This window comes from Canis lupus, chromosome 16 (assembly GCF_011100685.1).
Source record: "Canis lupus familiaris isolate Mischka breed German Shepherd chromosome 16, alternate assembly UU_Cfam_GSD_1.0, whole genome shotgun sequence".
Lineage (NCBI taxonomy): Eukaryota > Metazoa > Chordata > Mammalia > Carnivora > Canidae > Canis > Canis lupus.
This window is the reverse complement of record NC_049237.1, coordinates 15,884,713-15,911,610: the sequence shown is the minus strand read 5'-3', so window position 1 is coordinate 15,911,610 and position 26,898 is coordinate 15,884,713. Positions and strand designations below refer to the sequence as shown.

Genomic DNA, 26,898 nt, shown 5'->3' with positions numbered 1-26,898 from the left:
GGATTGCTCGGGGCCCTGGCTGAGCCCCAGCCCCCTGCCCATGCCTGGCAGTGATTCCCCAGCAGCCCTGACCCAGCTCTCTAGGCAGAGCACTGAGGAAGGCGCAGGGCCTGTTTTTGCCATTCAACCCCTCCCTAGAGCACCCCCATCCCGGCCCCGAGACGGGTGGATGCCTTTCTCATTACCCTCCTTATTTCCCTAAATCCACTGAAACCCTCTGCACAATTCAAGATCTTCTCTCTGAGCTGAGGTGGCTCAGAGGATAAAACATGGCTTTTCAAGTCAGGCACAGTTCTAGGTTCAAAGCCCCACTCTCAAAGCCCCACTTACTGTGGAATTTTACAGACTAGTTATTCAATCTCGCTGAGCATTGGTTTCCTCATCCATAAAGTGGGGATGATAATCTCAACTTGACAGAGCTCCAAATGGGCTTGACATAGAGTAGATCTACTGCATCTGGCCACCTCTGTCAGCAGAGGGCAGCTCCTCCCATGTCTCTCCCAGCGCCTCCAGACTGGTCAGCGGGGACTGAACAAATGCCACAGAGTAGGGGTGCCAAGTGCTCCTTGCCTCCAGCAAAGAGCATGCTCAGGAGGCCATTGTCTGACCTCTTCTCTGAACCCAGAGCTGCTCAATGCGGGTCCTATCAGCACTTTGACGGGGGCAGTTCTCCAGGGGCCTGCTCCATCCATTCCAAGGACTTAGTACCCAGGCCCCTGTGCACTGAATGTCCTCAGCAGCCTATTACTATGATAAGCACAAGTGCCCCTGGTCCCACATGGCCTCTGGGAAAGGCAGCACCCCTGGACTAAGAGCCAGTCCCTAGGGCAGGGACACAGTTGCAGTCCCTAGGGGGCTGGACAGTTTCTTAAGCAGCTGTTTCTGCACCCAGGGAAAAGGAGAGCCAATCACCTAGAACAGCATCGGGGATACTGAAGTCTTGGGAATAAGGGTCCAGAAGCTAAGGCAGATCTGGGGCAAGGGGACTAGGTGTGGGAGGGACAGCAATGTGGCTTTGGAGCCTCAGAGGCCCAGCAAGGCAGGGCGAGCCAGGAACAGAAAGGAACGTAAGTATTATTCACCTGGACTCATAGTATCATCTGAAAAGGTAAGAACCGGTCAAGGAGAAACCAGTGCACCCCAGATTCACACCCTCTCGGGCTCTAGCTCTTTTTTCCACACAGCTAAGCCTGTGGGAGAGCCTACCTGGCTTCTAGCTCCTCTCTAAACTCATTCCTCTCTGAGCAAAGACCCTACCTCTCGCTGCAGACCCTAGAACATTTGCGAAGTGAACCCCTTCTGGCTCCCTCCCTCCCCACACAGCACACCTGCTTGAGATGCTGGCTATGTGTGCTAGAGGCCCTGTTCCCACCATCACCTGCCCTGGCCCAAGGACCACTAACAGCACCTGTCAGCATGAGGCTGTCTGGCCCTATCTCGATCTTCAAATCACCCACCAGGCTGTATACTGGCTGCTACCTTTACCAACTCCCACGAGGGCAGCAGTTTGGCAAATGCATTTGGCTGACCTCATCTTGAAGCATGACTCTGGGTGGCAAACATGACAGGAGCCCTGAGGACCCAGGCTGAGAAAGAGCAAAGCCCCACAGCGCCTACCTTTTCAGGCCTCCACAGCCACACTCCCCAATCTTGCAGAGTGAGGAAGCAAGGCTCTCCACGCACCCCCACCACCCTGCCCCCAGCAGCCACCTCACCTGTGCCCCCACCCAGCTGTGTGTTACTCCGATCCAAGGCCAGTCCATTGGCCCGGGGGCTGGTGCCAGGGGCTGTGGCAGGTGTGGCTCGGGGCAGGCGCTTCCCTGGCACTTTCACTGTGGTCCGCAGCAGGTCAATCTCCTTGCCATGGATGTTCTGCATGTAATCCTGAGGGCCATGCGGATAAAACAGACGAACATTCATTAGGGCAGGTCACTCTCTGGCTGCACTTTGACACTGACCAACCAACTCCTAGATCTCTCCCCCTGTGCTGGAAGAAACAGAAGGAGAGGGAAAGCCCAAATTTTAAAAAACCAGACGGTGAAGCTCACAGAATATCTCCATGTGTGGATGACACCCAATCTACTGGGCAAGACACAGCAGGGGTGGGGTGGGGGGACACCATCGGCAGAGGTGGGGGGTGTGTGAAGCCCAGCCCCGAGGCACAGGGCTCCTTTAGGAAGGACGGCTCAGGAGGCACCACGAGGGAGGGCAAGTACACAGCCGAGATGGGAGCCAGGAAGAGAAGGCCCACATGGCCAGAAGAGGAACTGACATATTCCAAAGGACGCAGACGGTGGGGCAGCCCCAGGCCATGGGTGGCCTAGTCACCGAGTACCTCGGCCGTGGTTTCAGAAGCTTCCACCACCACCACTGGGGCACGGGGAATCCTTCAAGCCTCGAACAGTCCTCCATCCTGACAACAGTGCCCGACGATGGTAAGGATCTGCTAAACAGTTTAAAAGGAGCCTTTGATGCTTTTTGCTGTTCTGACTTAGTACAGAGAAGGGTCCATGGTTCCACAGAGAGCAGCGGGCATCCAGTCAGCAAAATAACCATTACCATCACACCATCAGCTGCCCGTGCTCGGGACACTGCAGGTGCGGATCACAGTTCACCTTCCCGGGACTGGGCGTCACCAGAGCCACTTTACAGTAGTAGGACAGAGGCTTGCAAAGGTTTCTCTGCCCAAGGGCACAAATCGAAAGGTAGCAGAACCAGACTCCAGCCCAGGCTCTGCAGGTTGCGGAGGCTGTGCCCTGAAGGTAGACTTCCTCAGCCCAGGAATGCATCCTGACTTCAAGTCAGCACCCAGAGGGCCCCAGACATGGACGACTGGGTGGGGATCCCAAGCGTGGGGGCCGCTCAGCACCTGGGCCCCCGCCGTTCCTGCCGTCTTGATTCTGGCCTGGGAGTCCCACGGTGGAGTGGCAACTTGGGGACCACAGAGCAGAGGCTGCCCCCTCCCCTTAAGAGCTTCGGGCTTTAACCCTGAGCCCAACCAAGGCCCCCCACTGCTTCTGCTGGCGCCTTCCGCATGGCTGACCCATTTCCTCGCTTCTGTCACTGGTAAGTTCCTCAGCAGTTCCCAGCTAGCGTCCCTGATAAAATGTGGTCAAAACTCCTCTGGAGAACAGGATCTGGGTGGGTGGTGCCAGCTGAACTTGGAATGGAATTCCGCTGAGGAGACTCTGACCTGCTCTCCTCCCAAGAGAGCTTCCTTGAGGCCCTGTCTCCATGTCCGCAAGAGCCCGCAGCCCCCGTACCTTCACCCACTTCGGGATGTCACCCAGCAGCTCTCCTACCTTCTCACCCTTTAGCTTCAGGGAAAAGGGGCAGTGTCCTCTGCTTGAGAGAACAGGTGGGGAATGTTGGCCAGCTTGAAGGAGCAAGTTTAAGGCTGGCCCTCACTCTGGGAATGACCAAGAGAACATCAAGCAGAAAGGGGTCATCTGGCCCCAAGGAGCTAAGAGAACATGTAAGTTTCCAGTTAAGAATAGGAGCGAAAATGAGGAGACAGCATGCAATGCCAGGCCCCCTCCTGCACTCCGGTCATCAGGCTGCAGGTCATGAGGGGAAAAGACTCATGGCAGGGACGAAAGGACGCCATTGATGATAGCATGCTGACCTCACCAGCCAAGTCCCACTGTCACGAGGCCCCACCAGGCCCGTGGCTACCTTATACTCCAAGTGGCTCCGACACCTCCGCAGGCACAGGGCCCTTCAGGACAGAGGGGCCTCATCAGGCACAGAGGAGGAGTGGCCCCCACTAGCGTGTGCCCATGAAAAAACTCCCTTCCATGCAGCTCTGGGCTATGTCTACAGCCCCCTCACCCGCCCCCCCCCCCCCCCACCACCTAGTCCCCTGGGAGGCACGGAGCCAGGTGCCGGGCCTTAGGCACACCCTGCTCTGAGCGTGTTTGCTTCACGTGTCAGAACCACAGAATGACATCGGAGAAGTCAAGAGGAACCACCTCCACCCAAGGGAGGAGCCCTATGACAAGCTCTCAGCCCCATTCTGCTCCATGCTGTCAGGGCCCTGACCCCAGGCCCTTGCCCTGGTGGCTCAGAGAGGCACAAACCTGGGAGACAGAGACAGTGTGCCCTCAATCCATCAGCCCCCAGCAAACTCAGTCCCTGCTGGCCCTGTGGTCTTGCTCTCAGCCCGGCATCCAGCATCAGCCTGAGTCTCAAGCCCTCCTTAGTCCGAGCCCAACATCCCACTGACTCGCCTCGGTATGCACCCGTCCCAGGTCCCTGCACACAGTCACATCTTGGATTGGCTGTTCCAAACAACTGTCAACAGCTGGCTGGGCCGAAGGCACAGCTGCAGTCCCTCTCCTGGGGGAGGGGCTCGGGCTGCTCTAGTTCACAAGGAGGTCACAGCAGCTGCACAGTTCAAGCCCCGTGGCAGTCCTGGGATGCCCAGGCTGACCCCGTGCCAAGAACAACAGTTGCACGGAGGGACTCCGGGGCCAAGTAGCCAGAACCGATGTCGGGGGACTGGCCACTCCGACCACACAGGACAGGTGCCCCCGTGCGGTGCAGGCCAGCACCCATAGCACCCTGCTCCATACGCTGTGCCAGGCCAGCTCTGGAGTCAAGGTGGGAGACAGAGCCTGGCACAAGGACAGCATGCTGCGGAACGCAAGGAGCGGCAGCAGGGACGAGGACATCGGGGGCAGAGCAACAGCGTTTCCCTCCGTCAGCAGAACGGGGAGCTCGGCGGTGGCGGTGGCAGCGGCTGCTCAGGAGAGCGGTCACCACGGCTGCCTTTATTACCCGCCATCAAACAGCAATTTCTTCCCCAGCCTCCTCGCTAATTACCCAGCCAGCGTTCTCATCTCGTTTTATTACTGGAATTAACAACGAGTTCAGAGCGTGGAAAGCTATTAAGATGTGTGATTAAGCCACATTCAATTAGTTTCTACAAACAATTTAATTGATGTTGCAGATAGAATTAACAGAAGGTGATTGTGTGAATGGCTCCGCTGGCTGCAAAATGGGGGAGGCTGTGGCGGGCTCTCTTGGGCCAGGCGAGGATGGGGTGGAAGGCTTGAGGCCTGCCCACCAGCCCTTCCTCCATGAGCCCAGCAGTGCCCAGCCTCCAGGCACTAGGTGACTCACGGACACCCCTGCCCTCTAGGTGGCAGGAGGGAGCGGTCCCCACGGTGGCGGCAGACGGGCCATGAGTAGTGTGTGCACCTCTGGGGCTATGGACGGCCCTTCCTCTGCACGGCTGCCGGGCAGGAGGGAACCTCCCAAGAAGCCAGGTGGCTCCCCAGGGTGGGGTGAGGTCCCTGCTGGCAGCAGTGGGGAGGTGGGGAGATGGGGAAGGGGGGATGGAGGCAGGTCAGGAAGCACACATGAGTGCAGCTGCTGCTGCAGTAGGATGGAGTCCAGAGGAGTCAGGATGCAAGAGGGGCAGACAGCCTTCGCTAGCAGTAAACTCAAGCCCTGCTGGTGCAGCAGCACACAACACCCCCGTTCTGGCCCCGTTCTGGCCTTCGCTCCTACCTGCACCACTCCCGCTCCTGCTCCCACACTGTTTGGACCTGATCTGCATCTTCCGAGAGGGAAAAGAAGCATCCACAGGGCAACACCGCTGCTACCTGCGTTTACCAGCCCCTCCTGGGAAGGTACAGAAGAAGACCTATACTTTGATTCCAGAACCAATGGACAGCAGGTGAAAAGCTGACAGGGCACCTTGGGTCTCAGAGAAGCCCTTCACTGAACCTCTTCACAAGGTCCTGCAGCCCACAAGACAAGAGGAGGCCTGGCAGGGGACAGGCCAGCAGAGCCACCTGCCTCTTAGACTCACCCTGCAAGAAAGCAAGGACAGGCCTGGAAGCTGCCGCCACCCAGACCCTGTCCCAGGCTCCTGAACGCACCAAAGCGCACAACACAGTCCAACGAGCATGGCGCTGGAGGAGCCTCTGGGACACTCAGACACCCAGCCTGGCCCAGGCAGGGGTACCCGTCAGTTCCCTCCGTCCTCCTGTCTAGGCAACAACTGCCTGGATGTTAACTCTCCAGTCACTTTCTCAGCTAGGCCCAAAGGCAGGAGGTCTGAGCATGGTGCGGAAAAATCTGGGTAACGTCAAAGTCACAGGTCCAGGTAACAGCTCAGCCACTGGCTGGGTGACTCTGATGATGCAACAGACAAGACCCCACCAAGCTTCTGCTTTCTAGACTGTTGAGCGTAAAAGCAGCAGTTCCCTCCAGGAACCTTTTCTTCCTTTCCTTCTTTCCTCAAACCCAACATAACCATTGAACACTCCTCCATGTGCTGAGACCCTTTACTGTCACCTTTCCTCCACACTGGGCTTCCTCCGTTGTCTGAAGCATGGAGACAAGCAAAGGAGACACCGCACAGCCAGAGCTGCATAAAGCAGAAAGAACAGGTAAGAATGCATCAATGGGGGGAAGCCAAGGCCACCCCCACACGGGTAGGGGAGCCTGGGATGCTTCGGACAGGCCAGTTCCCAGATGCACTGGCAAGACGCTGCCGGAGGAGACCCAGCACATCCTGCCTGGGGTAAAGGGGATGGGTACAACCAGCTGGGAGCTCAGAGGTACCAGGCTGGCATCTGAATGGGCATGGTGGCCCCTCTTAGCTGAGAAGTACAGTGGTTCTCCCAACCTCCTAGTGCAGAGGCCCTGTACGGGCAAGATGCCCCGTGACTTTCTGAGACACCTGAGCCGTGGTGCTGGTGCTCTGGCTGGTAGCCTTGCTGCTCTCTCTTACTGACTCAGCAGCAGGACCAGGTGGCTCTGGACTTGCGCCAAGGTCGCCGGGTATGGGCCCTCCTCAGCGCCCCCACAGCCTAACACCAGCTCCCGCCCTGTGGAGGACAAGACGCTAGGAGGGAACACTGTGACTTGTGGTGGCCTGAGTTAAGGGTGAGGGTTGGCGCCTGAGGAACCAGATGGGGAGAAACCCAGGAGGGCAAGGCTGGGTTCTGTCCTGACCATGCAGACGCCTGCCGGCTCATCCCAAGCCAGGTCTCGGTGTGTTTTCTCAGCAGGGCTGTCAGGGGCGGTGCCCTAAGGACCGGGTCTTGGCTGGAACCGTGGACCCCAGCACCTCATGGGGCAGGCCTCCCTGACACTGTGCAGATTCAGAGGCAGGCAAAGGACCTTCTGAGGCAGGCCCTGGGCTTCTGGGCCGGGGGTGGGGCCGGCCCACGTGCTGTGCTGGAGGGGCTTCACAGGAGAACTCATTAGCCCCACAGTGGGGCGGTGACAGAGATGGATTCTGGTGACAGCTGTGTGCTGGAGCCACGCAGTGAGGGGAGGGGGAGGCAGGAAGGGTGGGGGAACTGCCACAAGGGCCACTCTATAATCAGTGCACCCTCACCCACGGGGACAGAGGCCACACACCCTCTGAACCCCTCCACCTACCACCACTGCCCCACGCTCCCCTTCCCAGGAGCCCCCATGCCATTCTCAGCAGCCCCAGATGAACTGCCCTCTGGCTCTCCATCACCCCAGGCCCAGGAACCCAGATATCCCCCGCTGATGCGGCTCCCCTAAAGACAACTGGTTGGCACCCCCCGGCACCCCCAACTTCAGCAATTCCACATGAAAGGGCCCAATCCAGCTCTTTCAACAAGTGGGGTGGAGATGGAGGACCTGACTGCACACAGCAGCCTAGCCCAGCAGCAACCACCCCTGGGGGGGTCTTCTCCAAAGGGTTCAGCCACCGCTCAGAGTCTCACGGTTGAGTGCTTAGCCTAGGCCCAGGTCTTGCGGTTCCTGAGCCACAAGCCACCACACGGGGGTCCTTTAAGGGACAGTCCATGTGCACTCGCAGAGGTCAGCCTGCCCACAGTCCCAGGTCAGCACCCCCCTACCCCTGCTCCTCCTCCTCTGGCCCTGCCCTGCCCAGACTCACGTGCAGACTGGGGTGGTAGGTGAGGAGCCCATTGTCACAGAGCGTCACGTACTTCTTCTTCCACTCCTTGTTCAGAGATTTGCCACTCCGCTTCAGCAGGATGCCCTGAGGACAGAGGCTGGATCAGAGACGGGTGCCAGCCCCATACATGACAGGCCCCGAGAGGTCCCAGTGACGCTAGGTAACACCTCCATCCCTGTCCTCTGCGGCCACTCTGCTCATCTAGAAGGGACTGAAGCCGACGGTCGGACGGGCTCTTCCACAGAGCTCGGCCCTCCCTGACCGTCCTCTAGCAACCTGGAGCTCCCCCAACCCTGGGCCGTGCAGCCAGGTCAGCACCAGGAGCCCGGGGTTTGGGTGGCCTCCGGGCAGGGACACTCCTGCCCATAGGTCTCCAAGGGTGGGTGACCAGGGCCAAAATCCCTTAACCACCCCCAGAATGCCTCAGACTCCCCAGGGCAGGCAGTGCAGAGTCCCAGAGCTCAGCAACCCAATCCCCGTGCGTGTGAGACACTCAGCCTGGAGGTGAGAGGACCAGAGGGATGCACATGCACTCCTTGAGAGCAAGGCCGTTCGTGTGTTTTGTTCACGGACACATGCTCAACACTGTGCCAATGGTTGGGACACAGCAAACCCTCAGCCAATGTCTGGTGGTGGGGCACAGGGGGAGAAGCCAGTCGACCGCGGCCATCAGAGATGCTGAAAGGGGAGCGGGCCACAGTGAGAAGGCTACAGGGCAGGGCAGACCCAAGGATGGCCTTGGCCTTCCTCTAAGGACATCCCTGAAGACACCCTCGCCCACCTCTGGCTCTCCCCACGAAATGACAGACAGCATGGGAGAATGGCTGAGGACAGGATGGGGTCGGGGAGAGGACAAAGTGCCACTCAGATCCCAGTGGCAGCTCCTCAAGACTGGCATCACCCCTGGAAGCCCCCTACCAACACAGGAGGGGGTGAAGAGGCAGCTTTCCCTCTAGCCCCGCCAGACACAGCTCCCCCAGGAGAGCCACCCAGGTAGGGGCTGGAGCAGGGAGGAGTCAGGGTTGGCAGAGGCCAGGAGAGAGCAGACGAGGCCCCAGAGGCCACCCCAGCGACCACCAAAAGGGACCTGACGACTTGAACCCTGACCTAAAGCCACAAAGTCATGGCTTTGGGGTGGCTTCTCTTCGAGGAATGGAGGGCCCTGCCCGAAGACAAGGAGAACAGAGATTAAGAGATTTGAGGGTGAGGAAACAGCACTGGCTAAGGTCCTGTGGCCCAAGGGTGCAGGTTCTCCATGTTCTTCCGAAGAGAAGGCTTGGTCCTCAGGGGAGGAGTTGAGCCAAGCAGGCAATCAGGACCTCCTGCCTCATCTACCCCGTAGGGTCCAAGATGGAGCCGAGAGTCTCCCACCTTAAGACAGATGTTTCACATCCTCGCTACCATGCCTCCCTTTCTCCATCTCACTCTTCCTGCTGCCCCCAAGTGACAGATACTGTTGTCACACGACAGGTGACATGGAGGTGCAGTCACACGAGATCGAGTTGGGAGTCCCGGGCCGCCCGAGGACAAACCCTGAGACCCGGTCCCTATCAGCGTGAGAGACTCTATCCTCACGAGGAGCAACTCAAGACAAGTGGAACTGATGGGAACGTCACTAGACTGTGTGGCTGGAACAGTCCAGAAAGCAGTTGGACCCCTGCCTGTAGTTTGCGAAGGAGCCTCGGTGATCTGCTTCTGGGCAGGAACGAAGCAAGAATACAGCTGCTCCCTCTGCCCTGACTGCAGACAACACCCCTCAGGACCAAGGGTCAGATTCTGGAGAAGGTGGCCCCCAGGCTCACACTGAGCCATTGGGAAGGGCTGGGCGGAGGCTGCCGGGTCGCTCACCTGAGGCTCATCAACCCCTCCTGCACACCCCTTGGCCTTCGGAGGGGATTCCTCTGTTCTCAAACCCTTCCCACCTGATCCCTGCCCTCCTGGGTCCAGTCCCAGCTCCGGTCACGGCAAAGGGGAGCCAGGCTCTGCTCCTGCTTCTGCCACCAACTAGCCTTCAACATCAAACAAGTGGCTTTAGCTGCCTGGGCCTCAGTTTCTTTTCTTTTCTTTTAAGATTTTATTTATTTATTCATAAGAGTACAGAGAGAGAGAGAGAGGCAGAGACACAGGCAGAGGGAGCAGCAGGCTCCATGCAGGGAGCCTGATGTGGGACTCGATCCCGGGACTCCAGGATCGCGCTCTGGGCCGAAGGCAGGCGCCAAACTGCTGAGCCACCCAGGGATCCCCCTGGGCCTCAGTTTCTCGGCAGGTAGGGAGTGCGGCCTCCCACAGGGGATCAGGGGGATCAGGAGTCAGAATGCGGAGGGGGCCACCTAGCAGGGAGGCCCTTTCCTAGCCAGCACTCTGGCCCCTCCTTCACCTGGGCCTGATCCACAGCAGGGAGCCGCTGTGGCCTAGTGATAATGAGCTCAGTGAGCACAGTCAGCAAGGGTGTGGGAGGACTGCAGGCATGGAAGGACGAAGCGAGCAAAGCGAGCACAGCTGGCCGGGGACTCGACCTGCTGCCCACTCGTGCCCCCCAGCCTGCCTCACCTGCCTCTCACCTGCCAGCCCCCGCCCAACACAGAAGCAGTGTTAAAGGCCGGGCAGGCTACAGGCCTGCCTACCCAGGAGGTGGGTACCTCCCGTTCCCTCTCACATCCTTGCCTTCTAAGGAGGGAGACGATCTACAGGGGTTCCTGCTCCCCTCCCTGGCCGGCCGGCTGCGCACGGCGGAGCAGGAAGCAATCTGGGGCGGAATGGGAGCGGTGCGGAGGCGACAGCCCCCAGAGGACCCGTTCCGCCGCCGCCTCCCTCCCAGCTCCGCCAGCCGGCTTAATTGCGGAGTCCGGATTGATTGGGAATGCAAATGGCAACTGAAATGCAATCTCCACTCCCAGCAGGAGTGGGGGGGAGGGGGAAGGAATGGGATGGGGAGCCTGGGACATGAGAGTGGGAAGGGGGCCACACTGGCCCTGGGCAGCTGGAGGCTGGGGGAGGCACCACCGGGCCCCCAGAAAGCAGAGCGTGGCTAGCCCCCACCTCCACGCACGCACACCCTGATTGCCCTGCGTGACCCTGTGGTAGCACTAGAGTTCGCCCAGGTTCCTTCCTGGCAGGCTCTGCTCCGACAGAGGGTCCCTGAGGTTTGGAGGCCTATACCAGACAGGCGACCTAGCTGACCCCTGGCTGGACTGGAGCCCCAGATGCAAGTTCACAGCCCATCCTACAGCTCTCCCTCCCCTCCACATAGGGGATTCGGGGAACCAGACACACCAGCCTGCACCCTGAACAGGAAGGAGGCATTTGGGGCTACGCTAGTCTCAAAGTAAGGGGCCTGGAGCAAGGGTTCTTTTATTTCTTAAATGTTTATGTGGTTGCATCAGGCTCAGAAAGCACCTGCCCCCAAAGCAGAGTGACGGGCCTCTGTGAGACACAGGCATGTCGCCTGGTGAGAGGCCCCCAAGGAGCCCCTGGTTTGCACAGTCCCAGAGAATGCAATTTCACCATCAACAGGTTTGTGGGGTCGGATTCTGCACCCAGACCCACACCACAGACAGGCAAGGAGACACCACTGCCACTTCCATCCCAGCCGCTTCCCCTGGCTTCCCCGGAGGGGATCCGGCTAGAGCTGTCTCCGCCAGGCATCCTGTAATGACATTCCAGGGGAGGGCAGAAGCAGACACAGGCCACAGAGCAACATACAGGGTCCCCACCCGCACTCTGGGCCCCGACACCCTTTCGGGGCTCTCCATTCTGAGTGGACCTTCGCCATGGGGTCAGAATCCCACTCTGACATAGTTATTCTGCCAACCTGCCCACAGGCCCCAGAAGACCCAGCCTGGAGGGTCAAACCTTCACCACAGGGCTCCGGCCTGGTCAAGCTCTGGCGGCCCAGCCACCCAGTCTCCTCTTCAATCAAAACCTGACAGACAACACAGATCCTACAGACATGGCATGTCTAACCACCCAAGAAGGTCTGAGCCGAGCCCAGTCCTGACCGCCAAGCCACCGCCCCATCCTCATGAGCACAGCAGCCAGCAGGTGTTTGCCTGGGCTCCAGAGACACCTCCTGGCTCTGCCCCCCCAGTCCCCCCCCAGCTCGGCAGCTCTATGGCCCTGCCCAGCACACCACCACCTCCGCACAAGGATGCCCCGCAGCGCCCGAGGTCTTTTTCAGGCACCGGGACCCACTCGGGGGTCTGAGAAGATCCAGGCTTCTGGAGGCCCAGCCCTGCCAGGCAGTGACCCAGAGAGGAGGTGCCCAGGAGGGGACAGCTCCACTCAGCTGTTCTTTCCCAGGGAACGGAGGCTCCTGTGGAGAAGACTGCACCAGTGACCCCGGCAGGAGCAGCCCTGACCATCCCCTCTGGGCACTCTCCGTGAGTTCCTTTTCTGGGACCGGCCCAGGTGGGCAGGGCCACCCAACTCCTGGGGCTCCGTGGGAGGCTGAGGATGGCAGGTGGCTCTCTGCTGCCCCCTGGTGGCAGCGAGGAGGCCCCAGCACAGCCACGGAAGGGCTGCTCCAGCAAGGGGCTACTGTCCTCAGCAGGAAGACCTCTCTGCAGTTAAAATGCCTGGCAATGGGGGGGGGGGGGGGGGGGGGGGTCGGGGATGGGGGGGTGTGCTCGCCTCTCAGGCCACCCCCCAGAGGTGCGGCCTGGGCCTCAGCCCTCATTCCCACTCCTCTGGCCACAGGGGGATAGGGGCACTGACCTGTTTGATGGGGATGGCCCGACCACTCCCGATACTGTCCACCTTGCAGTCAGCGGCTTTCTTGTCTCTGTCCAGGTCGGCACCCTTTCGAGACTGCAAGAGAAAAGAAGAGGCGTGTTAAAAGGGCCCAGGGCCCAAGGGGGACAGCTGCCCACCTGGACTCCCCTGCCCTCCCCGCCTCCCTCCTCCTGAGCAGACCCTAGCGCTGGGGCAGGGCCGGGGCGGCGGGACCGGGAAGAACTGAGACCACGAGTATTCCAATGGGTTTATTCTTACACACGGCACCATACAGAGCAGCACGGGGCACTGAGCCAGGCCCGCCCCTTACAAAAGAGCAAGGACACGGAATCCCAAGGGCGCGAGGAGCGCGCAGCCCAGGGGGCTGGGGCATAAGAGAAGGGAAGGGGCGAGGAGAGGTGGACGGTGGGGCCGAGGGATGGCGGGGAGCACAGGGCATGATAACCGGGGAGAGCGAAGTCCAGAAGTAAGCGGGCAGCGGCCCGTCTGCCGTACAGACACCACACGGCACGTTGCACCGAGCACGGTCGGCGAGGCCCGAGGGGCACAGTGGATGGAGAGAGAGAGGAGAGAGGCCAGAAGAGGCCCTGCGCCCCTGCCAGGCTCCTGGGGCAGAGCCCGCCCCAGCGCGGATCCTAGGAAATGGGGAGGCCAAGAAGGGGAAAGGCAAGCGCGCGGCGGTGGCTGTGGCATCCGGGCGGAGCAGGAACAGCAGAAGTCCATGCAGGAAGGAGCAGAGGAGGGGAGGGGCAGGAAAGCTCCCCCCAGGAGCAGCTGGGCCAGGGCGGGCGCTCGGACGCCCCCGCCCCTCTGGGCCTCGTTGCGCTGGCCTGGCGCCGGGCGTGGGGCCGAGCTCCCTTCTTCTCCATGCAGCGAGCCTGGCGCAGTGCGTCCAGCCGGGCCTGGTCCCCGGGGCAGCCCCCAGCCGTGGGCTCCAGCGTTCCTAGCCTTCCCTGGGGGTGGGGGTTAGTTACAAAGGTTCCTGTGGGTCTCTGGAGTGGGGAGCACGGCGGCCGCTTCTCATCTGAGAGCAGTCCCAGGGCCCGGCCCGCCTCCGGCCCCGCACAGGGGAGAATGTCCAGAGGTGCTGTGTGTCACCACCTGGTCTTCTAATTTGGAAGGAGTTGGAAAGGCCTTTTTGTTGATGAAAAGTTGGAAACAGTGGCACATATCTGCAAATATCGAAAGAATAAAGATTTTGGCAAGTTATACTTAAGCCCCGCACGAGTTGGTCAGCACTGGTGAGGGCAGAGACCCAGGTGCCTGGGGAGAGGCAGCAGCGGGATGAAGAGGAGGAGGACGAGGAGGAGGCGGTGGCGGCAGAGGCCGCTGGGCAGTCCAGCTCATCAGGGAATGTTCGCCACTGGGCGGCCGGGGCCCCCATCCCTTCCCGTTCTCCCAGGCTGCCAGGAGCCAAGGACACAGGACTACAAGTGCAGGTGGGGGCGCACAGGCAGGGGAGGAGGAAGAACCAGGTCACAGGCCACTGCCCACAGCTCCACCATCGGCACCTGCCCGAGGCCTCTCCCGGGTGCCACAGCCTCTGCCCCTTCGGCCCAGGGAGAAGGAAGGTGGATGGGACTGCTGCCACCAGGTCCCCGGACCAAAAAGCTGGTTGGGGGGAGTGGGGTACAGCCTGCCCCGGCCAGGCTGCTGAGCCAAGAGACCCCCCCCCGCCCGCAGCAACCACCAGAGGATCCCTGGGAGCCCAGAGGGGGCAGTCCCCCAGAATGGGAACCAGGGCAAGACTGGCAACAAAATGAGCACATGAAGTCACGGGGGAGACTGGGGACATCGGTGGCCACATCCAGAGGGTGGGTCACGAGGACACCAGCCCCATGCAGGCGTGGCTCTGCCGGGGAGGGGGATGAGGGCGAGGAGGTGGCCTGGACAGTGGTGATGGGAGGGGGAGGTCCCGAGATGCACTCCTAGAGATGGGCGTGTCTCGAGGCCTCCTCGTGGACAATGGCGCAAGTGAGGTCACCATGGAAACAACGAAAAGAAAAAATAAGGTGGCCACAGTGAGGATGGAGAGAGAGGAAGGGCCCAGGAAAGGAGGGGGAGGCTGTGCCGTGCGCACGACAAGGATGACAGGCGGAGGCAGCACAGCGGAGCAGGCAGCAGGAGCACAGGGCAGGGAGCACGAACGGCTGCGGCGAGGAGGCCGGGAGCCGGGCATGGACGGCGGACAGAGGGCAGCAGGCCTAGCAGCAGAAGATGTGGGAGGTTCAGAATGGTGCTGAGGGAGTGGGTGACCAGAGCGGGAGGTCGGAGAGCAGGTGCCGGGACGCGGACGGCGGTCACTGCAAACACAGGCACCCAGGGGCTCTGCAGCCACCGCCGCAGCGGGCGTGGGCACAGGCAGGCAGCCCGGGGCTGAGTGTGTCTCGGTGAGCACAAACAGAAACAAGAGGCATCAGGGCTAGGCAGGGTCAGGGCTGGGGGAGTGCAATGCACGGCAGCAGCTGTCAGCAGCAGGGGGAGGTCAGCACGAATGAGGAGGGGGTGCGCGGCAGGCACGGGGTGGACGGAAGTGGGTGGGCTGGGCAGCGGTGTGCTGGGCAGGCAGAGGCGAGAATGAATGAACAAGGCCTGGGGGCGCTGGCTCTGTCTGGGCGGGGCTCCTGAGAGCCAGGCAGGGCCTGCTGGGCCAGCTGGACACAGGACCGGGCTGAGAGCCGAGCCCTGATGCTCAGAAAGAGGCGCGCGGACTGATGCACAAGTACCGAGTGATCTCCTGAGAATCCACACGGGCGGCTCGCCCACCTCCATCTGACCCAAGACTCCCAGGACAGCCCAGCCGAGTCCCAGCTGGAAGGTGAGAGTGTGGGGCGGGCCCTGTGCCTCGGATGTGGGGTATGGACAGGCAGCAGACGGGAGGGGGGGGGCACCTAAGAGTCGCGGGCCCAGGCCCCCAGCAGCAGAAGGCACGCAGGGTCCCTGAGTGAGGTCTGTGAGCAGGGCAGAGGACCAGCCTGTCCGGGGCCCGAGGCATAGACTAGGAGCAGGGGACGAGACCCAGGGAAAGATGTCTAAGCCCCTGGGGGACCCGGTGAGCCGTGGGTGGGAAGTGTCAGGCCATGGAAAAAGAGTGGGATGCAGACAAGGAGGCTGAACCCCAGCCCTAGATCGACCAGAGAACCCTTCCTGTAGCCTTGGGGGCCTTGCTCCACAACTGTGGACGTGAGGGCATCAGGGGAGTTAGAGCAGATGTGGCCAAAAATCCTTCAAGCCGGCCAAGAGGTCAGCCCTACGGGTCAGGGAGACGAGGGAACGTATGCATGTACGCAGCAGAGGCAGGAGGGTCTATGTGCATATGCTGAGGGTGGCCCCCTGTGCACTCAGAGGGACCGTCTAGAAGAGTCTGGGTGTGCGTGAGGGCACCGGTGAGGAGCCTGCAGAAGCTGTGTGTGTCTGTGCGGGCGGCATCTTCCTGACTCGGGCTGCCCGTGGCCCAGTGTCTGTGGCTCTCGCCTGTTCCCTCCTGGCTGCGGGGCTGGGGGCCGCGCCCTGCCTGGCCAGTACGGGCAGCCGGGCAGGTGGGAGGGCAGGGCGCAGGGCACATACCGTGAAGATGTTGGAGCGCCGCTTGGACTGCTTGCGGACAGGTGTGGGGGTGGAGGAGGCCGCCACGGTCTCGATGCGCAGCTCCCGCTGGCTGACGCTGGGGGTGGAGGGGACTGAGGAGGAGTAGTCGCTGAAGGCGCTGCTGCCGCCATTCGTGGCCTAAGGACAGAGAGGGCTGCTGAGGGCTGCTCTGGAGCGGGGCGCAGGGGCAGGCGGCAGATGGGGGCCAGGGACTTGGCCTGGGGCTCACGGGGCAGTAGAGGAGGGAGGGCAGCACGGCCTGGAGGCCAGCAGGATCTAGCCAGCGCCGTGCTGGGCAGTCCCACTTGGGCCCTAGTAGGGGTGTTCTGTGCCTGCCAGTGAGCTGATCAGAGGCACCGCTAGTGGGCCAGAGGAAGGGACAGGGGCTGACATTGAAGAAACTGTGGAGCCCTGCCTCACAGGTGGGTCTGGCACGAGGTGGCGGGTCACCGTGGATGAACCCCCAGGTCAGTGACCTAGGCTGAAGTTGCAGGAGGCCTGGGTGGGGCAGAGGGCACAGGGGAGGCTGAGGTCGGCCTCTGGATGGTGTGTGTGATGGGGGCGGGGTTCAGGGAGGGCCAAGACAGAGAGCAGAACAGAGTGAAGACTGCTATGGGAGGAAGCCGCAGGTAAGGGGCAGAGGTTGGAAAGGAAGAAAGACGGGAAGAGACGGAAGGATCACGGATGGAGGAAGCAAAGGGCAGCGGCTGCTTCAGGACTCAGGGAAACACATACAGCACACACAACAAGCCTGCCCCTCACTGCCCGGAAGGTGCTCACTAAGCAGAGAACACGTCCTGCCCTGAGAGCCCCCTCGAATCCTCACCTGCACAAGAAGAGCAAAATGCCCAAACCACTGCCCCCTTGACAGTCAGAGCCATCTGGCACAGGGCCTGCACACAGAGCCAGGAAGTCTGTGCCCCACAATCTGCGGGCTGGGGTGCGATGGCTCTGAGCTAACAAGACAGACCTAGTTCTTTCTCTTTCCCCTGTGAGGCTGCTCCCCGGGAACCCCCCTCCCCGATGTCTCTAAAGCACTAAACAAGGGGCCTCTGGATAAAGCAACCGGGCTGTCGCCAGAAAGCTGGTAGCACAGGGCGGCACTTCAAGACAAGAGCCCTTGGCCGGAGTGGAGGCTCGGCTCAACCACTCAGGGCAGTGCATCTGCGACAACGCAGGGCTTTCTGCAGAGCAGGGCACGGACTGGGGAAAGAGTCCCACAGAAAGTACCGGCCCAAATGGCAAGGACCAAAAACCAATCAGCAGTAAATGGGAAATGGGCAGCCATCCCAGTGATTACTACAGGATGAACCCCAGCAGGACCTGGCTCAGGACACCCCTGAGACCCCACATGGCACGAAGGCCACTGCCCCCCCGTGGGGCCTGCAGGTGAGAAGCGAGCAGGCCTGAGAGAACCCTTCAGTGCCTCCCGAGTGTGGTTCCACGGGGACAGTCCCCAGGGCAGCTCCAAGTTCCGAGAACACAGACCCAGCAAGCCTTTGGGCTGCCTCAGCTGCGGTAGCTGCAGGGCAGGAGGAGTGGCCGCAGGGATGGGGACTGGCAGGGAGGTGGTCACGATGGGCACAGATGAGGCCAGGCCAGTCGTGCAGGCAACAGGAAACTCAAGCCAGCGCTTTCAAACCAGTCACAAGGCGGGAGAGTGGACAGGGTGGGGACACACAGGCAGGCAGGCAGACAGACAGGACACGAGTGGGAGGCGGGGAGGCTGGCCGCACCTGGTTGATGTGCACAGCCGGGATGGAGGCGGCGGACACGGCCGAGTGGCTGGGGGAGTTGGGCAGTGACTTGCAGGGCCCGATGGCCAGCTGCTGCTTCTTCCGCAGAGCCACTACCTTCTGGGCCACTGCAGGGGACAGCAGAGTCAGTTAGCCCCCTGGGGAGAAGAGAGCCGCCCTCCGGGGCGCACGGCCCATGGGCCACAGAGCCTCTGGACCCCGCCGTGGGGGGCCTGCCCGCCCCACGCCCGAGTTACCGTCCTGGAAGACACGCTCCACGTTGAGCCCGTAGGTCGCGCATGTCTCGTAGTAGGTGCAGCGCTTCAAGTCCGTGGAGAGCTTGCGGGCTCTGCTGTCATCGATCACTCGGGGGTTCGCGGCACTGATGGCGTCTGTGGGAGGCGGGAGGGCGGGAGTTTATTCAGCCTGCGGAGAAGTGGTGCCACCGCTGACCTCCGACCACGGACCAGGGCAGAAGGATGCACTGGGTCTGCAGGTGCGTGGGCGACGCAGAGCTCGAGCCACCAAGGTCCAGGCCTCGCTCCAGCTCAGAGCAGCAGTGAGCCCGCCCCCACCCCCCCATCCGCCGTTTATTCACCACAGAAGACGTGGATGTGGTCATTACTGGCAGGAGGGAGGCTTTAACGGGGGAGGGGTGGGGGCGGAATCCAGGGCGGACAAACCGACAGACGGACAGACCAACAGACGGACGCAGCAAGGAGGTGGTGTCCCCCGCTGGGGCTCCTTAGCCCCGAGAAGGGAGAGCACGGGGCTTTCTCCCTGCACCCCTCCCCCACAACATCCCCCACCCCCGCATCGGTCCCCTTGCACCCCGCTCACCCTGCGTGCCCACCAACACCATGGGCACCTCGCTGGCGTTCCGGAAGCTGCAGAGCCGCAGGAAGTAGTTGTACACCGTCTGGAAGCTGATTTCATCCTCCAGGCTGAACACGAACACCACCGCGTCCACCCAGGCGGCAAACTAGGGGGACCGGGCAGGGTTACCACCCTCACTCGTTCGCAGGCAAGCTCCACACCCCTCCGCGCACACACAACTTTGCCAGGCGTCAGCCAGATCCTTGGGGAAAGGGGGTGTCAGGGGCCGGGGCGGGGGCAGGAGCATCACCTGGAGCTCAGGGGGGCCTCCTTCATCTCGGATCAGCAGCAGGTAACTCTGGCCATCCACCACAATCTCCTTCTTAAACCGACCCCCTAGGACAGAGCGCACAATCAGGCCCCAAGCTGGGACAGACCACGGACGAGGCCGGGCAGTTCTGGAATGCATGGCTACCAACAGAGACAGAAGGACTTGGGAGGACAGGGGGCTCCAGCTCCCCTTCACTGACCACAGCACAGGGATCAAGGGGGGCAGAGTGGCCAGTGAGCCCATGGTGCTCACCTTCGGGGGACTCCTCCTGGACATAGGTCCCTGTCAGATAGCGGTGCACCAGAGCCGACTTCCCGCTAGACAGGTTGCCCACAATGCCCTGTGGGAGAGGAGGGGTGAGAGCAGTGGTCAGGCCAAGAGGAAAGAGGTGACAGGAAGGAGGGCCCGAGCTAAGGACCAGACAAGAAGGCTGAACAGAAGCGAGGGGCCTCAGAGAGAGGCCAAGACCAGAGAGGCAGGGGGAAACGAGGCCTGGGCCTGTGGCTCTGGCCCACACCCGCCCAGCCCCAGGACTGCCTGAGGCTCCCCCAGGTCACACTCACCACTTTAAGCTCCGGAACCGAGCGGCTCAGCGTCCACTCCTGGCTGTTCACAAAGGAGTCTGCAGGAGAGAAGGCCACCCGTCAGGATCGAGGTGGCACTTGCGCGCACGTGCACACACACCTGTGCTGTCCGCCACCAGCTGTCTCCTACGCTGCCCCTTCCTCAGCCAAGGCCAGAAAACAGTGCAGTCCCGATGGGACCCCAACCCTCACACCTAACTCCCTAGAGAGCAGCAGGAAAATTCTTCCCGAGACAACTGGAACGATGATAGTCCTCAGGGAGAGGACTCTGAGAGCTGCGGGCCCAGCCAGTTCTCCCGGCCTGGCCCTGCGACCCTCCTCTTCTTACTGCTCCAGTGAGCTAAGTAGTTCCCACCAGGGCCAGACCCCAGGCCCAGGTGAGAGGCCTCTCCTGTAGCTCTCAGCTCACCGAGCGGGGCTGGGCACCTGGCAGCTAGGCAAGGGGAACAGCCTCCTACAGCGAGTAGGAACAGCTCGCTCTCACAGGGTGGGGCCACCCACCACATTCCTAGGCGGGGTGAAGAGGGAGGAGCCCTTACCTGCCCTTGTTCTGAGAGGTGCAGGTTGAATAGGGAGCTATCTATCCTGCCCAACTGGCCCTCCTCCCCAAGCTCCTCCTTGATGGGAGGCCACCACTCTTTCTTTCCCTGGAGAGAGCTGGAGGGCCGTGTCCTGGGCTGCCTGGCAGGGCCCTGGGGAAGGGAAGCCTCCAGAGCCACCTCCACCCCTATGGCCAGACCCACTTTCTTTATTCTTTGCATTGTAATGGGCATCATCCAGCCCGCCCCAGGGGGTCCTGGCCTGGACCAGCCTCTGCTTGCTTCCCCTCCCCGGGCAGGCTCAAAGAGTAGCTACCACCAAGGATCGATCGGGTCCACAAGCAGTCCCTCTGCAGAGGCAGCTACAGGTGAGGACTCGAGCCCCACCTGGAAGCTAGAAACGGGAGCGCCTCGGCCCCTCGGGGGCCTCCTCCCTCCCCGGGGCCTCAGTGCTGCGCGGGCCAGAAGTGAGGGAGGGGCCCTTCCGTCCGGTCTCAGCTTCCATCCTGCCGGGCCAGTGGCGGCGCGGGATGGCGGGCGACCCAGACCGGAGGGACCTGCAAGTCCGCCTCTGCCACAGCCACCTCCTGGGACCCGACGGCAACCCAGGGCGCCCGGGCCGGTCTCGCTTGGTCCCCAGCACACCCACCTCTCCCACGCAGGGCCGGTCTGTTTCCACACCCGCTCTCAACAAGGGGCTCCCACCACAGAGGACCCCGGGCCGGGCTCTCCCTTACCGCCCGGCGCGCCCAGGAGCCCGGGGGCCGCGGCCGCCCGGCGGCTCCACAGCGGCTGAGCGGGCGCGGGCGCGGGCGCGGGCGCGGGCGCGGGCTCCCTCCGGCGGAAGCGGCTGGTGAGCAGTCTCCAGAGGCCGGCGGCGGTGCGGGGCCGGCCGGGCGCGGGCGCGGGCGCGGCGCGCGGGGCCTCGGCGCCCAGCAGCAGGTCGCGGCGGCTGGGGAAGGCGCCCAGGGAGCTGGCGTCGCCGTCGCTGCGGGTGCGCGCCCGGGGCAGCAGCCCGGACTCGGCGCGCCGGATCTCCTGGCCGCGGCGCAGGCGGAAGCTGAAGCTCTTCCTCAGCGCGGACAGGCCGCGCCGGGGGCCGGGGGTGCCGCCGCCTCCCCCTCCCCCTCCCCCTCCCCCGCCGCCTCCCCCGCCGCCGCGCAGCACCTGCCAGCGCTGGCTGCTCCACAGCGAGGCGCCCCGCAGGAAGCCCGCGCTCCCCGCGCGGCCCAGCCCCGCGCCCTCGGCCGCCGCCAGCTCCAGGCGGTTCACCTCCAGGAACGTCATGCTGGTGGGCCGCGGGCGCGGCTCCTGGGCCCCCCGGGTGCGGCTGCAGCTGCGCCGGGCCGGCGCGGGGCTGGGCGCGGGGCTGGGCGCGGGGCTGGGCGCGGGGCTGGGCGCGGCCGAGCCGGGGAGCCCCGGGGGCGCGGGCCCGGCGGCCGGCGGGGGGCCGTCGGCGAGGCCGCGGCGGCCGAGGCGCGGGCGCAGGAGGCCGAGCAGCAGGCTGCGGGCGCCGGAGGGCGGGGGCCCCGGGCCGCCCGCGCAGACGCTCCGGGGCCGCGCCGGCTGTTCGCGCGCTGCGCTCAGGGCGGCCTGCAGGGCGGCGGCGGCGCGGGCGGCCGGGGCGCCGCGCAGGTCCAGCGAGTCGCAGACGCTGAGGGCGCGGCGGCAGGCGGCGGGCCGCTCCCGGCTGCAGCTGTCCCCCGGCGGCCAGCCCCGCTCCATGCTCAGGGCCCGCGGGCGAGGGCCAGGCCCATGGCGAGGGGCGCGCGGCTGGGCCCAGGGCCGGGGCCCGGGCCGGGGCGCACGGACCTCCGGCCTCTGGGCACCTGGTGTCGGCCGGGCCCACGGAGTCCCTCAACGCTTCCACCTCGCAGCAGCCGGCAAGCCCAGACCTGGAGAGGCCGGGAGCCGGCCCAGCAAGGAGAGGCGGCAAGCCTGGCCTGGAACACCCCGGAACGGCGGCGGTGGCGGCATGGGAGTCAGCCTGCTGGGGCAGCCCCCGGAGCCCTCAGAAAACAGGAAATTCCAGCCCAGGGCTCCTCCTCGCATGGGGCAAGTAGGTGAGGAGCTGTCATTACCAGCAGGCCAAATAAATAACAGTCCTCAGCACACCACACACTGGGCCAGCATCACAAAGAGCTTCAGTTAGGAGTCGGGGGCAAGTCATGCACCTTCTCTGGCTTTCAGGCTCCTTGTCTGTGAAATGGGGACCCTGAGCGAGGTAATCCTTAGTTCTCGGCTGAGACACTCTGAGGTTGGGAAACTCTAGGATCAGGTTGCTGGATGCTACAGGCAGCTCTTCTGTTAATGGCCGAGGTGATCATCTCCTTTGGAGATTATAAAATTGTCTGGATTCAGTTAAGTGTCCTGCCTAAGGGCAGCAGAGAGTCCAATGGTAATCTTCAGTCCTGGGCCACATGGTTCTGGAGGAGTGACTCGCTTCTGAGTCCCTGGGTCTCGTCTCCTGTTCAGAGGCTGTCCAGAGGGTGGCTGGCCGAGGTGAAGGGTTGTGTGCTCAGTGCTGGCTGGAGCCTGATGCTCACTCTCCCCAAGCACGGATGCCTGTACATGAGTGTGGGCCACACTAGGGACTTGTGAAGTCTCCTGAAGTGCAGGGCTCACCCCAGGATGGGGGCAGGAGGCAGGTAGCTGCCCTGCTGTGCTTTCTACTGCATTTTAAACATCAGTCCTCTTCCCGGAGGAAGAGATGAGCTAGTTTGCCATAATCCGTAAGACCACAAGCAGATTGAGAAACCAGTTTGGGTAGTGGCAAGGATGGGGCGGACAGGGGGTGCTGCATGTGTTTTAAAGAAATAATAGTCCCAAACTTCCTCCACCCCCAGTCCATCCCAACTCCCCATGTCCCTCTCGGTGTCAAAATTCCAGGTTCTGCTTAGAAGCAAAGTACAAGATAAAAGTAGCACATTCCTGAGGGGGCTGGGGTGGGGGAATGCCTGAGAAGGCATCCTAGGTGCTCCTGAGAAGAGCCCAGCACTGGACACTCTCAAGTCCTGGGCTGGATCTCCCGGGCCTGGAAAGCCCCGGGGGTGGTTTCAGGGTTTCATGGGACTACTTATTAGCAGTGATAGGATGGCTTCTTCCCCTCCAGGATGCATATTCCCCACATAATAGATGGTTCCACAAAAGGACCTTTCCCAGGATCCTTCAGACATGGGGAGGACGCAACCCTGGGATCCTGACTCCTCTACATTTAAGTGTCCCACACTCCCATTTCCCTATCTACGTATCTGTCTGCCATACACATAGGGTGACCCCTCCCCAGGCTAATGAGGCCGCTCATTACAGACCTACCCCCCAAGCCAAGGAACCTGCAAGCACAGGACAGTAGCTCTGTCCTGACACTGGGGAGGGACGGGCTGCATTAGAACTCTGCTATCTCAGTGGGAGAGGAGCAGGACAGCACTCGGGGAGCAAAGGCCCCAGATACACACATACGTGCTGCAGGAAGGCAGGCAGCAGTGCCTTGTCCCAGACATAAGAACATCTTATGTTCTGAGAGAATGCGGCAGCTCCTGGTGGCTTCCCCTGCACCTAGAGAATCTCCTCCCAGGCAAAATGCTCAGCCAGGGTCAGCTCCCAAACCTGCAACGGTGTCCTCTTCCTCCCCTGGCTGCCTCCTGCCTCTCCCTCCTTCCCAGAAGCCCGTCCTGACCCAGAGAAGCCAGACAGAGGAGGACACCTGCCAACACATAAATATCCTGGGGCCCGTCCAGCTGGTCGAGGCTCTCAGGAAGGAGAACAGGGCAGGCACATCCTTCTTTCCCTCAATGGCATCAGCCCCGGTCAAGACGAAGTCTCCGTGTTGTGCCTGACAAGATTCTGCTCCAAGGAGATGAGGCAGTCACAGCTCTACTCAACAAGGCCCGAAGGCAGTTAGGACCATCCTAAAAAGCTCTCAAGCTGGGACAGTATCAACAGTACAGAAATTCCATATAAGGCTAAGCCCTCGGCTGAGATGTCAGTCCCCTAAGGTCATCAGAAACACCAGGCTATGGGACACCTGGGTGGCACAGTGGTTGAACATCTGCCTTCAGCTCAGGTCCTGATCCCAGGGTCCTGGGATCGGGCTCCCCACAGGTAGCCTGCTTCTCCCTCTGCCTATGTCTCTACTTCTGTCTCATGAAAAAATAAAATCTTTAAAAATTAATTAATTAAAAAAGAAAAAGAAACACCATGCTAGCTCTGTTGCTGAAGGGCGAGAAGACTCCATGGCAATTTCGGGGGGTTGGGGGGGATTAGGGAGGCAGTTTCCCAACATGCCCCTCGGTGTGCACTCTGTGGGGAAGACGGATACACATTTCCCTGGAAGTAGAGAGTAGAGAAAATGAGCTGGGAAATCGGAAAGAGAAAGAGCTGACTCTAGAGGGAGAAGGGGTCCATGATGGGGTGGGCTAGCCCCACCACCTGGACTGGCCTGGGGGCCCCGGGAGGACCCCACGAACCCCGGCTAGCTGGCAGGGTGCAGGAAAGACCACGTGAAGGTGCAGCGTGGGAGGCCCAGCACAGGAACCAAACTCTGCTTGTGAGCAAACGGTGGCCTCCGGCCCCAGAATCCCACATGACCTCGTACCTGGTCTCCGCTCAAATATTTGCTGGGGGTGCCCCACTGATAAGTGCTGGGGCGCGGCCGGCTGGAGCCCCACACCCCGCCCAGAGCCAGGACGGGCGCCAGAGGGCACGCCTAGTGGCTCCTTCGATGCTCCTGGGACTCCCAGAGCCACACCGGCCGCCAGGCTGTTCCTGCCCACAAGGTGGCAGCAAAACATCTTCCCGCGGCCAGGGCGCCGCGAGGAGGGGAGGAAGGCGGGAGCTGGCGGGGAGCAAGGTGGCAGGAGGACAGCGGCCTAGCCCAGGAGCCCCGGCGGAGGCAAGGCAGGCAGCCAGGGCCACACCCAGGCCCGCTCTCCAGCTCTGTGCGCAGGCCTCGGGTGGGGGACAGGGAGTCCACGGAGGGGGCGGTGGAGACTCTTGGCTGTCCCCCCAGCACCCCCGGCCCCAGCTCGCCCCCTCCTCAACAATTCACTGTTACCACAGGACACGGACCTCTCTCCCACCCAGACCCACGGACCCACGGCAGCTGTGCACGGAACATTCCTCACTCCCAGGGGCTTTCCTAGTGTGTTCACTGCTCCCCCACTAGAGCTCAGCATACTGGAGACGGGGCCGGTGCTGTGGATGAATGCACGGTTGTGAACGAATGCACGGTGGCACATGTGCCTGCAGAGCATGAACTGCAGACCCAGGCTTCTGTTCCCCCAGCGGGGAGGGAGGCCGACTGACAAGACAGCAGCCCTGGCTGGGACAGCCCGCTAAGGAGATGACTCACAGGCAAAATCATCTGCAAAGACCCCCAGTGGAGAGGCGTGCAGTGCTCTGGGGTTGAAAGAGTTGGGTTCAAATTAAGCCTCTGGGCCCTACCAGCTGCGTGTCCATCCACAGCCACCCTCACCAGGGTCCCCAGATTTTAGCCTGTAAACCAGAAATAACCCCACCTCGCCTCCTGAAGTTGCTATGAAGACCAGTGCTGGGACTGTGGGGGCCCCAACACGGTGCCCAGCACCAAGCAGGGGATCAGTAAAAGAAGCCATTGCTGCTGGCTGAGAGAGAGCGAGAGGAGACAGTCCTGCGGGATGTGAAAACGACTGAAACCAGCTTTCTTCAAGTCAGAAACTTAGTGGGACATGCCAGCGTCACACATCAGCTGGAGCCAAGCCACTGTCTGCAGAGGCAGACCTCCAACATCCCTGGGGCCCTTCTGGATCATGTCTTTCTCTATCTGCTGAAGGCTGTTCTGGGCTGAACTGTGCCCCCCACCATTCATACTTTGAGGTCCTGACCCCCAGCACTTTAGAGCGTGACCCTGTTTGGAAGTAGGGCGCCTGCAAATGTCAGAGATGCAAATGGCAGAGATGCAAATGGCAGAGATGAGGTCACGCCAGGGTAGGGTGGGGGCCCCTCCTCCCCTAGGACTGCTGTCCTTACAGAAAGGGGCAATCTGGACAGAGAGACGGTGACGGAGAGGGAGCACAATGTAGAGCGCTCAAGGGGACCCGAGGAGGGAGGCCCGCCCACTCCTGCAGTTCCAACCTGTGGCCTCCAGACCTGGAGAGGCTGTGTTGCGGGAGCCCAGGAAGCGTCCAAAACCTGCAGGAGCAAGGGGCGGTGGGGAGAGAACTCCAGCCCATCTCCCAAGGTCAGGGTCCCAGAGAGCTCCCCATGGAGAAGCGGGGAGGACCAAAGGGGCAAGTGGGGGTGGGTGTGCAGACGGAGGAAAGCAAGTAAGTCCACCTGACCAGCCTCCTGACCAGTTCTCCCTTGCCACATCCCAAAACCCGAAGATGGACCCGGCCAGACACTGCTCCCTGCTCGGACCAACAGCCAGGACCACAGGCCCTGTACACACTGTGCTGTGGCAAGAAGAATCTGCTGCTTTTCAATCATCGTGTGTGCATGATGTCCCAGACACTCCACCCCGTGACCCTGCAGAGCAGCAGCATGCCGCTTCCCACATTGCCTTGCTCCGGCTGGGGATTCCAGACTCAGAATGGAGCACAGGGCACACTCCCTAATGGCTCCTTGCCTTTCCTTTTTTTTTAAAAAAAAAAAAGGTGTTTTTTTAAATTTATTTATTCAT

General features: G+C 61.9%; 2 protein-coding genes across 11 annotated transcripts in view; one reads left to right on the top strand and one right to left on the bottom strand.

Moving 5' to 3' along the window:
* The window catches only part of AGAP3 (ArfGAP with GTPase domain, ankyrin repeat and PH domain 3), a 56,499-nt gene that overhangs the window by 8,185 nt on the left and 21,416 nt on the right, over window positions 1–26,898 (bottom strand). For 3 of the 9 annotated variants that reach the window (XM_038559733.1, XM_038559731.1, XM_038559732.1), the window contains 10 exons: window positions 19,681–19,739; window positions 19,370–19,457; window positions 19,097–19,182; window positions 18,811–18,952; window positions 18,228–18,362; window positions 17,971–18,098; window positions 16,214–16,372; window positions 12,629–12,721; window positions 7,895–7,999; window positions 1,716–1,884 (listed from right to left, as the gene is read on the bottom strand). In XM_038559733.1, the coding sequence (XP_038415661.1) occupies window positions 1,716–1,884; window positions 7,895–7,999; window positions 12,629–12,721; window positions 16,214–16,372; window positions 17,971–18,098; window positions 18,228–18,362; window positions 18,811–18,832 (811 nt within the window). In that variant the 5' untranslated portion in view covers window positions 18,833–18,952; window positions 19,097–19,182; window positions 19,370–19,457; window positions 19,681–19,739. Of the gene's footprint in view, window positions 1–1,715; window positions 1,885–7,894; window positions 8,000–12,628; window positions 12,722–12,826; window positions 13,819–16,213; window positions 16,373–17,970; window positions 18,099–18,227; window positions 18,363–18,810; window positions 18,953–19,096; window positions 19,183–19,369; window positions 19,458–19,680; window positions 19,740–20,889; window positions 20,915–20,977; window positions 21,362–21,400; window positions 21,966–26,898 lie in introns of those variants that run through there. The other 6 variants (XM_038559735.1, XM_038559734.1, XM_038559736.1 and 3 more) reach the window with 6 other exon arrangements.
* LOC119869508 (translation initiation factor IF-2-like) lies at window positions 20,324–24,376 on the top strand. Of its 2 annotated transcripts, none has more exons than XM_038559742.1 (3): window positions 20,324–20,608; window positions 22,121–22,303; window positions 23,903–24,376. In XM_038559742.1, exons 1-3 carry the CDS (start codon window positions 20,431–20,433, stop codon window positions 24,139–24,141), a joined length of 600 nt encoding a protein of 199 aa, XP_038415670.1. In that variant the 5' UTR covers window positions 20,324–20,430; the 3' UTR covers window positions 24,142–24,376. The 2 variants fall into 2 exon arrangements, with proteins under 2 accessions (XP_038415670.1, XP_038415669.1); XM_038559741.1 differs by having other exon boundaries at window positions 22,118–22,303.

Coding starts and splice junctions, on each gene's coding strand:
- LOC119869508 (XM_038559741.1), top strand. CDS start 20,431: ATGGCCAGACCCACTTTCTTTATTCTTTGCATTGTAATGGGCATCATC. Junction 20,609..22,117: donor CTCTGCAGAGGCAGCTACAG/GTGAGGACTCGA, acceptor TCCACCTCGCAG/CAGCCGGCAAGCCCAGACCT. Junction 22,304..23,902: donor TCCTCGCATGGGGCAAGTAG/GTGAGGAGCTGT, acceptor CCTCCTTCCCAG/AAGCCCGTCCTGACCCAGAG.